The following is a 13,267-nucleotide window of genomic DNA, read 5'->3' on the forward strand; positions in this document are numbered from 1 at the left end:
AAAAAGGCCAGTTCGATTTCAAAAAGGACCAAAAAGAACATCTAGAAATTAAAAATTCAATGGATAGGTTAGAAAGCTGATCAAAAACAGCAAAAAAAAATTTAATGAACAGGAAGACAGATCCGAAGAAATTATCTAGAACACAACACAGAGACACAAGAGAAAATCTGAGAGTGAACTTCAGAGGCATGGAAGACAGAACAAGAAGATCTAACATACATCAATTTGAGATATGAAAAAAGAGGTATTAAAAAGAAAGGGGGAAAAGGCAATATTTAAAGAAGAAATGTCTGAGAATCTTCCAGAATCTATGAAAGATGTGAATGTTCAGATTTAGGATGCACAACAAATCCCAAACTGAATAATTATAAAGAAATCCATGTGTAGGCACATTCTAACTTATCTGTAGAACAGCAAAGACAAAAAGCAGATATCTAAAACGTCCAAGAACAAGGACAAATTAAATGCAAAATAACAATTAAGTGAACAAAGATCTTCTGAATAGCAACCACAGAACCAGAAGACAGAATTTCTTCGTATTATTGAGACAAAACAAATATCAATAAAGGACTGAAATATAGGACAACAATGTAGTGAACAGAGTTCAAGTAGTTTGAAAAGTCCTATACTGTCTGGGAATCATTCATGTTAAAAGTTGAAGATTAAAGTATCCAAAAAAAAAATGAAATGGAGTATATTTTTACTTTTTTTAAATTTGTGGAGATTTCTAAAAGTAAAAATATATTATCTTCCTACTAGATATTCTGGAAATGCTTATGTAGCTATTATGATCTCTGGAAATGTTTATGCTTATCTCAGAAAAAGTGTCCTATTTCAAACATTCCAATGTGGACCAAATTTTAAACAGAATTAATTAAAAAACTTAGTAATTCTAAAGGTTTTTAAGAATGTATCTGGAAAATAAGAGTACTTTCTTTTCAAGACAGAATAATTGACTAGATGCCTTATTTTTTTCTAAGTTTGTTTATTTATTTTTCAGTAATCTCTACACCCAACATGGGGCCCAAACTCACAACCCTGAGATTAAGTCACATGCTCTTCTGACTAAATCAGCCAGGCAGTTACCCTAACTGGATGCCACAAATTAATACAACACTGAATCAAACCAAATGAGCTGAAATGCTTGACAGAGTGCTACATTATTCACTGATAAAAATACTTTTCCTATTTTCAATTTATAATATTATTAGAAACAAAATTAACTGGAGCATAACATATAAGATCACAGCGTATTCTTCCTACTATAGTTAGCATTAGTCAAATTTTCATAAAGGGAATTTTGGCTTCACAGAACAAGAGTAAGGTAAGATGAAGAAAAGATTTCTCTTTATTTTATGAGGGAATGACATGTTAAACTTCTCACCTCCAACCAGGCAAGTTCAAGGATTAAGAATCCACAAAATACCCAACTTTCTACTCATAATTAAGGTTCAGAATGGGGGGAAAAAATCAGAGAAGAACAAAAGGAGCAAAGTAAAAAAAAAAAAAAGAGAGAGAGAGAGACTTTAAAAAGTTTACCCAAAAGGTATAATTTCCCAGAAAATGTAAAAGTAGTTTGTACTTGAGATCTTCATGAAAAGAAAAGGTTTAATGGAGAAGGGATACCACAGATTAGATGCATACTACAGATAAAATGATGACCCCTATATTTCAAGGTACTGTAAGTATGATATTCCCTAATAACTTGTTAAGATTAGAATGCAGATGTTTTACTTCTTCAAAATTCTGTATCAGATTTGTTAATACTTATACCTAATTAAGGACACAAGGTTCCCTACACACACATACACACACTCTTAGCTATTATCTTTTCTGGCAAATACACTTTATTTTTTTATGTAGCTACACACATCTATCATCTACTATACATACTACGGTACATTAGTATTACTAACACCTTACTCTCTGCTCCCAAGCACCTTCCATACTTGTGTATCTAATGTAAAAAAGTCAATCTCATTCAAGTAATCAGCATGCTTATATAGATATGACTAGTTCAGATACCTACCCTGTTTCGATGAGCGTTGATTGATGCATAACGAACTGTCCCTCGAAAGCCTGCCACAGCTCGAGGCTACAACAACACCAAGAAAAGAGTAATAAAATGAACTCCAAATAGCAAAAGACTCAGCACACCCAAACCCATTAAGTAGATGGGAGAAACATGCATTACTGTCACAATAAAATACTACATAAATTTCTAATTTTTTTATTGCAAAATTACAGAAAATTAGAGAGTATCTCTAAATCATGTTTAAAAACTACTAGCATTTTTGAAGTGTGTAAACCTGGCGATTCACAGACCTGTAGCCGTGGGGGAAAAATTAAATTATATGTTTATAAAAAAATAATAATAATAAATAAATAAAATTATTTTAAAAAACTACTAGCATTTTAATTATCAGGGAGTCTCATTTTTTTGTACCTGCATTTTAAAGTAAAGCAGCATTTATGACAAATTCTGTACATTAGAAAACACTAAATACTTTCATATATCCAGAATCATGACAAGCATTGTAGTATATACACTAATATTCAGGCTCTGGTTACATTTAAGCACAGTAAGACCATAAGGAATCTGCAAGTAAAGATGCCAACCTATGTCTTGGCTATTTCACTCAAACTCGACTTGAAGATGATGGCAACTTATATCCCTCCCTATATGTGCAATTCAAATATTCATAAATCAAGTTACTGGGTAACTATTACATGCTAGGTACTAAAATAAATCCAAACATAAATAATACATGATCCCAGTTCTTGGAGAGCTCAACTTAGAATAAAGTCCAAACTTTTCTTATTTGGCCTATAAGAGTTCCATGATTTGGCACTGGCCTCATTCCCAAACGGATTTACTTACAGTTTCTCCTACAACCAACTGTGTACCTAGCTTATTCTGCTATTCTCTCCAGTGAAAAGCCAACACTTTACCTTCAATGGCTAACTCTTCTACCCAACACCAAGCCCTCTGCTCAAATGTCACCTCCTCAGAGAAGTACTCCTTAACCGACCTAATCTAAAATACTACCCACCCCCTTCAATGCCACTCCATTCTTTTTTACTCTGCTTTATTTTTTTCTCATAATACCTTACCTAAAATTAATTTTATTTAGACTTTTACTTATTTGTCCACTGCCTATTTTATTCCATTGAAATATAGACTCTGTGATGGAAGGTCTTGGTTTGCTCATTTCACAGACACAGAAACAGGCTCTGAGAGGTAACTAAATTTATCTGAACACACAGAATCAGTAGGTGATAAAACAAACATCAACCAAGGTCTTCTGACTTAAAATCATACACTGTTTCCACTCTACTGCTTCACAAGGATCAAGTCAGTATCCTAAAGACTCAATATGCAAACTTGACAAACCTGAAAATGATCACAGCCAGTAACTTTCATTAGAAGTCTTTCCCCCAGTAACCTTTAATTATCTTCAATTAAGATGTTTTACTGTTATAATCAGAAAAAGAGTATAATAAATGTTCTTTTAAAAATCTTTACCTACCAGAATCATTCTGGTCATATGCCGTAAGATAGACTCTATGTGTTCTTCCTTTGATCATTTTTGTAATATATGTGTTATCTTTTCAAATTAGTTTTCCATTTATTTCTTGTTTCATGAAATTCTGTCTTCTCTTTTTAAAAATTTTCATTCCATTTCATTTTTAAATAAGCTCCACGCCCAGTATGGGGCTTGAACCCACGACCCCAAGATCAAGAGTCACATACTCTACTGACTGAGCCAACCAAGTGCCCTTCTCTTCCCATTTTAATTACTCTTTTTCGTTTTTGTCTTAAGACTTAACAGTTTTAAAAATATTCTTGGGGCACCTGGGTGGCTCAGAGGGTTAATCCTCTGCCTTCAGCTCAGGTCATGATCCCTGGGTCCTGGGATCGAGCCCCGCCATCAGGCTCTCTGCTCGGCGGGGAGCCTGCTTCCCCCTCTCTTTCTCTGCCTGCTGCTCTGCCTACTTGTGATCTCTCTCTGTCAAATAAATAGATAAAATCTTCAAAAAAATATTCTTTTTATTTAATGATAACTCTCATTAATCAAAAGTTCCTGTGATATATTTAAATCCCTTTTCTTACCTGCCATTCATTGACAATCATAGTCAGTAGATCTCAATATTTTCCTACAATATCACAACTAACAGGAATATCTAATTTTCTCAATTTGATGAAACTTTGAGATCAGAGATTTCTTTTCTAGACAAAGAATGTATAAGATTATACACCAAAGCCTACTATCAACTCTATTTAGTAAATAACATTTCACTGGTTGTACTTTTATTCATTACCTGACAAGAGCATTCACTAACAAAAATGTTTTCATAGCATGTGCTTTTGCCCAGTTATTTTCACTCCAGTAACTATCAGGATAAAAATCTCCAGAGCTATTACCACACTCTGCAATCCAGTCCACAGTTAATTGGACACCTAGATGTCCCCCTGATAGATTCTAGCCAAGACAAACCCAGGAAACTCCTTCCAGTTAAGAGTACCCCTGACTTTGCTTCTGCCATGGAAAGGTTGGGCCAGAGAGAAAAAGATATCAGCTGTTTATAAAGATCTTGATGTGATTCATCAAAGAAATAATGCCAGGTCAAGAAAATTCAGCCATCTTATATAAAGCAGAAAAGAAAACTCAACCCACCTGGGGAAAATAGCCATATATAGAACTACTTCTAATTTAAAACAGATTATAATTAATATCATTAGCAAAGTACAATAAGCTATGAAAGCCTAGGAATGGAAAGCATTAGTTCCATTTGGTGAGAGGGGAGAAGGAAAAGTCCTGCTGAAGAAGAAAAAAATCTTAAGAATAAGCAACATTTAATGGGGCCTTAAAATAGATGATCTCTTGACTGTCCAGGAAAAGCTCTCAGTTTTTCCCCACTGAGGATAATATTAGCTGTGGGTCTTTCATACACAACCTTCACGATGTTGAGGTATGTCCCTTTGTTATGTACTTTGCTGAGGGTTTTTTAATCAAGAATGGATACTGTGTATTGTCAAATGCTTTTTCTGCATCTATTGAGAGGACCACATGGTTGTTATCCTATTATATTTTTAAAGATACTATTTATTTGAGAGAGAGAGCACAAGCAGGGGTTGGGGCAAAGGGAGGACAAGCAGACTCTCCACTGAGCACAGAGCCCAATGCAGGGCTCAATCCCAGGACCCTGAGATCATGACCTGAGACAAAATCAGAAGTCAGACACTTAACCAACTGAGCCATCCAGGCACCCCCTTATTCTTTCTATTATTAATGTGGTGTATCATGCTGATTGATTTGTGAATACTGAACCACCTGTAGAGCCCAAGAATAAATCTCACTTGGAGATTCTTCAAAAAGTTAAAAAGAGTTACCCTATGACCCAGCAATACCCCTACTAGGTATTTACCCAAAGGATACAAAAACACAGATTCAAAGGGTTACATGCACTCCAATTTTTTTTCAAAGCTTTTATTTATTTATTTGACAGACAGATCACAAGTAGGCAGAGAGGCAGGCAGAGAGAGAAGGGAGTAAGCAGGCTCCCCGCTGAGCAGAGAGCCCGATGCGGGGCTCGATCCCAGGACACTGGGATCATGACCCGAGCCGAAGGCAGCGGCCCTAACCCACTGAGCCACCCAGGCGCCCCACATGCACTCCAATTTTTATAGCAACACTATCAACAATAGCCAAACTATGGAAAGAGCCCAGATGTCCACTGACTAATGAATGGATAAAGATGATGTGGTGTATATACACAGTGGAATATTACACTTAGCCATCAAAAAGAATGAAATCTTGCCATTTGGAACAACTTGGATGGAGGTAGAGTGTATTATGCTAAGTGAAATAAGTCACTCAGAGGAAGAAAGTACCATGACTTCACTCATATGTGGAATTTAAGAAACAAAACAGATCAACATATTGGATGGGGGAAAAAGAGAGATAGGGAAACCATAAGAGACTTTTTTTAAAAGATTATATTTAGTTATTTAAGAGAAATAGAGTGTGCATGAGAAGAGGAAAGAGAGAGGGAGAGGCAGAGAATCTCCACTTGATCTTAGCCCAAAGGCTGATAAGTGTATGAGGCAGAGAATCTCAGGTTGAGCTTGATCCCATGACCCCAAGACCATGACCTGAGCCAAAACCAAGAGCTGGACACTCAACTGATTGAGCCACCCAGGCACCCCAACCATAAGAAACTCTTAAAGATATAATAAACCACGAGTTGATGGAAGCGAGGTGGGTAGGGGATTAGCTAGATGGGTGGTGGGCATTTAAGGAAGGCACTTGTTATGATGAGCACTGGGTGTTGTATGTAAGTGATGAACCACGGAATTCTACTCTTAAAACCAATACTGCACTGTACTGTTAACCAACTAGAATTTAAATAAAAATTTAAAAAAGAAAAAAACTAAGTGATCTCTTGAAACCTCCCTAACTAATGGCAATTGGGCAATATCTATTAAAATTTCAAATGCACACATTCTCTTTGAAAAAGTCATTTCACTTCTGGAAATTTATATTACATATATACTTGCATATGTGCAAAAATAACGGACATAACACATTCACTCACTACATTAGTGTTTGTGATAGCAAAAGACTGAAAGTAACCCATATGTTCACAAATATGTTCATAAATTAACATATTTATGAACTGATTAAATAAATTACAGTACATCCTTATAACAGAATACACTTTGCAGCTTCACAAAAGAATGAAGACGCTCTATATCCCGACATGGAAAGATCTTGTACATACATTGTGGAAAAAAAAACAAGTGCAGAATGTACATCATGCTACCTTTTAAATCAAAAAGAGAAAAATGAGAATACACATTCATCTATATTGCATATTCAAGAAGAAATTCTGGAAGAATACATTAAAGAAAAAATAAAAATATAGTTACCTAAAGGTTTGAAGAAGGCATAAGAGCAGTATAGAAAATGAATGCATTTGGGATAGCAGGGATGAAAGAGAGATTTGTTTCATTGCTTCTTACCATTTAGTTTTTTCTAAGTCAATTTTCAAGGTACAGTGTATTCCTATCACCCCAAGAGTTCTCTTTTTTTAATTAACATATAATGTATTATTTATTTCAGGGGTACAGATCTGTGATTCATCAGTGTTGCACAATTCATAGAACTCACCATAGCACATACCCTCCCCAATGTCCATGACCTAGCTACCCCATCTCCACCCCCTCCACTCCAGCAACCCTTAATTTGTTTCCTGAGGTTAAGAGTCTCTTATAGTTTGTCACCCTCTCTGATTTCATCTTGTTTCATTTTCCCCTCCCTTCCCCTATGATCCTCTGTCTTGTTTCTCAAATTCCTCTTATCAGTGAGATCAAATGATAATTGTCTTTCTCTGACTTATTTCGCTTAGCTAATACCCTCTAGTTCCATCCACGTCATTGCAAATGGCAAGATTTTGTTTTTGGTGGCTGCATTAATATTCCTCTGTGTGTGTGTGTGTGTGTGTGTGTGTGTGTGTGTGTGTATGTGTGTGTGTATGCCACATCTTCTTTATCCATTCATCTGTCAATGGACATCTAGGTTCTTTCCAAAGTTTGGCTATTGTGGACATTGCTGCTATAAACATTCGGGTGCACATGCCCCTTTGGATCACTACATTTGTATCTTTGGGGTAAATACCCAGAAGTGCAATTCCTGGGTCATAGGGTAGCTCTATTATCAACTTTTTGTGGAACCTCCATAATGTTTTCCATAGTGGCTGCTCCAGCTTGCATTCCCACCAACAGTGGAGGAGGGTTCCCCTTTCTCCGCATCCTTGCTGACGTCTATTGTTTCCTGACTTATTAATTTTACCCATACTGACTGGTGTGAGGTGCTGTATCATTGAGGTTTTGATTTATAATTCCCTGATGCCAAGTGATAGTGAGCACTTTTTCATATGTCTGTTGGCCATTTGGATGTCTTCTTTGCAGAAATGTCTGTTCATGTCTTCTGCCCATTTCTGACTGGATTATTTTTTCTTTGGGTGTTGAGGTTGATAAGTTCTTTATTGATTTTGGATACTAGCCCTTTATCTGATATGTCATTTGCAAATATCTTCTCTCAATCTGTCGGTTGTCTTTGGTTTTGTCAACTGCTTCTTTTGCTGTGCAAAAGTTTTTTTATCTTGATGAAGTCCCAAGAGTTCATTTTTGCCCTTGTTTCCCTTGCCTTTGTTGATGTATCTAGGAAGAAGTTGTTGCGGCTGAGGTAGAAAACGTTGTTACCTGTATTCTACTCAAGGATTTTGATGGATTCCTGTCTCACATTGAGGTCTTCCATCCATTTTGAGTCTATTTTTGTGTGTGGTATAAGGAAATTGTCCAGTTTCATTATTCTGCATGTGGCTGTCCATTATTCCCAACACCGTTTGTTGAAAAGATTATCTTTTTTTGATTGGACATTCTTTCCTGCATTGTCAAAGATTAGTTGACCATAGAGTTCAGGGTCTACTTCTGGGCTCTCTATTCTGTTCCACTGATCTATGTGTCTGTTTTTGTACCAGTACCATATTTTCTTGATGATTACAGCATTGTGATAGAGGTTGAAGTCTGGAATTGTGACACCGCCAGCTTTGGTTTTCTTTTTCAACATTCCTCTGGCTATTCAGAGTCTCTTCTGGTTCCATACAAATTTTAGGATTTTGTTCCATTTCTTTGACAAAAGTTGATGGTATTTTTATAGGGATTGCATTAAATGTGTAGATTGCTATAGGTAGCATAGATATTTTCATAATATTTGTTCTTCCAATCCATGACCGTGGAACGTTTTTCCATTTCTTTGTGTCTTCCTCAATTTCTTCATTAGTATGTTACAGTTTTCTGAGTACAGATTCTTTGCCTCTTTGGTAAGATTTATTCCTAGGTATATTACGGCTTTGGGTGCAATTGTAAATGGGATCAACTTCTTAATTTCTCTTTCTTCTGTCTCGTTGTTGGTGTATAGAAATGCAATTGATTTCTGTGCATTGATTTTATATCCTGACACTTTACTGAATTCCTGTATGAATTCTAGCAGTTTTGGGGTGGTGTCTTTTGGGTTTTTCTTATAAAGTATCATATCATCTGCAAAAAGTGAGAGTTTGACTTCCTCTTTGTCAATTCAGATGCCTTTTCTTTCTTTTTGTTGTCTGATTGCTAAGGCTAGGACTTCCAGTACTACGTTGAATAGCAGTGGCGATGGCGGACATCCCTGCTGTGTTCCTGACCTTAGGGGAAAAGCTCTGTTTTCTCCCATTGAGAATGGTATTTGCTGTGGGTTTTTCATAGATAGCTTTTACGATATTGAGGTATGTACCCTCTATCCCTACACCGTGAAGAGTTTTAATCAAGAAAGGACGCTACACTTGGTCAAATGCATTTTGTGCATCTGTTGAGAGTATCATATGGTTCTTGTTCTTTCCTTTATTAATGTATTGTATCACATTGATTGATTTGCAGATGCTGAACCAACCTTGCAGCCCTGGAATAAATCCCACTTGGTTGTGGTAAATAATCCTTTTAATGTATTGTTGGATCCTATTGGCTAGTATTTTGGTGAGAATTTTCGCATTGGTGTTCATCAAGGATATTGGTCTGTAATTCTCTTTTTTGATGGGGTCTTTGTCTGGTTTTGGGATCAAGGTAATGCTGGCCTCATAAAATGAGTTTGACAGTTTTCCTTACATTTCTATTTTCTGGAACAGTTTCAGGAGAATAGGTATATTCTTCTTTAAATGTTTGGTAGAATTCCCCTTGGGATCCATCTGGCCCTGGGCTCTTGTTTGTTGGGAGATTTTCGATGACTGCTCCAATCTCCTTACTGGTTATGGGTCTGTTCAGGTTTTCTATTTCTTCCTGGTTCAGTTTTAGTACTTTATATGTCTCTAGGAATGCCTCCATTTCTTCCAGATTGTCTAATTTGCTGGTATATAGTTGCTCATAATATTTTCTCATAATTATATTTCTTTAGTGTTGCTTGTGATCTCTTTTTTTTTTTTAAAGATTTTATTTATTTGACAGACAGAGATCACAAGTAGGCAGAGAGGCAGGCAGAGAGAAGGGGGAAGCAGGCTCCCCGCTAAGCAGAGAGCCCAATGAGGAGCTTGATCCCAGGACCCTGAGATCATGACCTGAACCGAAGGCAGAAGCTTAAACCACTGAGCCACCCAGGTGCCCCAGGGGGTTTATCTTATTAATTCTTTCAAAGAAAGAAGCAGCTCCTAGTTTCTTTGACCTATTCTACTGACTGTTCTTTGGGTTTCTATTTCATTGATTTCTGCTCTAATCTTTATTATTTCTCTTCTCCTGCTGGGTTTAGGCTTTCTTTGCTGTTCTTTCTCTAGCTCCTTTACATGTAGGGTTAGGTTGTGTACTTGAGACCTTTCTTGTTTCTTGAGAAAGGCTTGTGTTGCTATATACTTTCCTCTTAGGACTACCTGTGCTGCATCCCAAAGATTTTGAACAGTTGTGTTTTCATTTTCATTTGTTTCCATGAATTTTTTTTTAATTCTTCTTTAATTTCCTGGTGGACCCATTCATTCTTTAGTAGGCTGCTGTTTAGCCTCCTTTGACTTCTTTCCAACTTTCCTTTCGTGATTGAGTTCCAGTTTCAAAGCACTGTGGTCTGAAAATATGCAGGGAATGATCCCAATCTTTTGGTACCGGTTGAGACCTGATTTGTGACTCAGGACGTGATCTATTCTGGAAAATGTTCCATGTGCACTAGAGAAGAATGTGTATTCTGTTGCTTCAGGATGGAATGTTCTGAATAGATCTGTGAAGTCCATTTGGTCCAGTGTGTCATTCAAAGCCTTTATTTCTTAGTTGATCTTTTGCTTACATGACCTGTCCATTTCAATGAGGGGCGTCTTAAAGTCCCCTACTATTATTGTATTATTGTCAATGTGTTTCTTTGATTTTGTTATTGATTGGTTTATATAATTGGCTGCTCCCATTTTAGGGGCATAGATATTTAAAATTGCTAGATCTTCTTGTTGGATAGACCCTTTAAGTATGATATAGTGTCCTTCCTCATCCCTTATTACAGTCTTTGGTTTAAAATTTAATTTGTCTGATATAAGGATTGTCACCCAGCTTTCTTTTGCTGTCCATTAGCATGGTAAATGGTTTTCCACCCCCTTACTTACAATCCGGAGGTGTCTTGGGTCTAAAATGAGTCTCTTGCAGACAGCATATCAATGGGTCTTGTTGTTTTTTTTTTTAAAGATTTTATTTATTTATTTGACAGACAGAGATCACAAGTAAGCAGAGAGGCAGGCAGAGACAGAGGGGGAGGCAGGCTCCCCGCTGAGCAGAGAGCCTGATGCGGAGCTCGATCCCAGGACCCTGGGATCACGACCTGAGCCAAACGCAGAGGATTTAACCCACTGAGCCACCCAGGCGCCCCTCAATGGGTCTTGTTTTTTTATCCAATCTGATACTCTGTGTCTTTTGATTGGGGCATTTAGCCTATTTACATTCAGGGTAACTATTGAAAGGTATGAATTTTGTGCCATTGTATTGCCTATAAGGTGACTGTTACTGTATAGTGTCTCTGTTCTTTCTGGTCTATGTTACTTTTAGGCTCTCTCTTTGCTTAGGGGACCCCTCTCAGTATTTCCTTTAGGGCTGGTTTGGTGTTTGCAAATTCTTTTAGTTTTTGTTTGTCCTGGAAGCTTTTATCTTTCCTTCTATTTTCAATGACAGCCCAGCTGGATATAGTACTCTTGGCTGCATATGTTTCTCATTTAGTGCTCTGAATATATCATGCCAGTCTTTTCTGTCCTGCCAGGTTTCTGTGAATAGGTCTGCTGCCAATCTAATGTTTCTACCGTTGTAGGTTATTGACCTGTTGTCCAGAGCTGCTTTCAGGATTTTCTCATTGTCTCTGAGACTTGTAAGTTTTACTATTAGATGATGGCATATTGACCTATTTTTATTGATTTTTAGGGGGAATTCTCTGTGCCTCCTGGATTTTGATGCTTGTTTCTGTCCCCAAATTAGGGATGTTCTCTGCTATAATTTGCTCCAATACACCTTTTGATCCTTCTCTCTTTCTTCTGCTTCTGAGATCCCAATTATTCTAATATTGTTTCATCTTATGGTATCACTTATCTCTTGAATTCTCCCCAAGTGGTCCAGTAATTATCTCTCTTTTTCTCAGCTTCTTTATTCTCTATCAATGGGTCTTCTATATCACTAATTCTCTCTTTGTTATCCTCATTTATCCTAGCAGTTAGAGACTCCACTTTTTACTGTACCTCATTAATACCCTTTTTGATTTGAATTAGATTTTAGTTCTTTTATTTCTCCAGAGAGGGATTTTCTAGTATCTTCTATGCTTTTTTCAAGCCCAGCTCTTATCTTTATAATCATCATTCTGAACTCTAGTTCCAACATATTACTAATGTCTGTGTTGATTAGGTCCCTGGCAGTCAGTACTGCCTCTTGTTCCTTTTTTTGAGGTGAGTTTTTCCATTCTGTCATTTCGTCCAGAGAAGAATAGGTGAATGAGAGAACAAAATCCTAAAAGGGTAAGAACAACCCCAGAAATATATCTGGAGACCCAAAACTGGGGGGAAAGAAAGAAAGAAAAAAAAAAGGAATATGATCAAGTTTGTGAACAGAACAGAGCCACACACTAGATTTTGGGTGTATTGTGGTCTGTTAAAAGAAACTGCCTCCCAAAATTTTAAAGAAAGAAAAACTTATATATATACAAAAATAAGGGTAAATATTGAAAGGATAGAATATGACTACAGAGATAAAAATTTTAAAATATTTTTAAAAAGGAATTGATAAGTAGTTGGTTGATAAAATAAAGAAAATAATTTTTTTTAAAAAGGAGAGAATGTGATCAGGTGGGAGACTAGAACAAAGCCATACACTAGAATTAGGGTATATTTTGGTCTATTAGAAGAAACTGTATCCCAAAATTTTAAAGAAAGAAAAACTTACGTATATACAAAAAATAACACTAAATACAATGGATAGAATATGACTGTAAAAATGAAAATTAAAAAAGACTTAAAAATGAATTGATAAGATGGTGGTTGCAAAAGGAAAGAAGAAATTTTTTTAAAAATAGGAAAAGAAAAAAATAAAGAAAATTTTAAAAATTAACTTTGAATGACTCAAGAATCATGGGGAAAAAGTCATGAATTCTATATGCTGTATTTCCCTAGCACTGGATTTTTACAGTTCTCACTGATCGGTAAACTTGGTCTTGGCTGGATGTTCTTGCTG

The 13,267-nt window shown here is 36.4% G+C and overlaps 1 protein-coding gene across 1 annotated transcript in view; it reads right to left on the reverse strand.

Annotated features, from left to right (window-relative positions):
* TTBK2 (tau tubulin kinase 2) overlaps nt 1-13,267 on the reverse strand; it is a gene marked incomplete at its 3' end in the record, with an annotated part of 156,831 nt that overhangs the window by 43,239 nt on the left and 100,325 nt on the right. Inside the window, exon 7 of the mRNA XM_080809583.1 lies at nt 2,030-2,095. Coding sequence (XP_080665709.1) covers nt 2,030-2,095 — 66 coding nt within the window. The remainder of the gene's footprint in view (nt 1-2,029; nt 2,096-13,267) is intronic.

Source organism: Martes martes (assembly GCF_963455335.1).
Source record: "Martes martes genome assembly, chromosome: 7".
Classification (NCBI taxonomy): Eukaryota; Metazoa; Chordata; class Mammalia; order Carnivora; family Mustelidae; genus Martes; species Martes martes.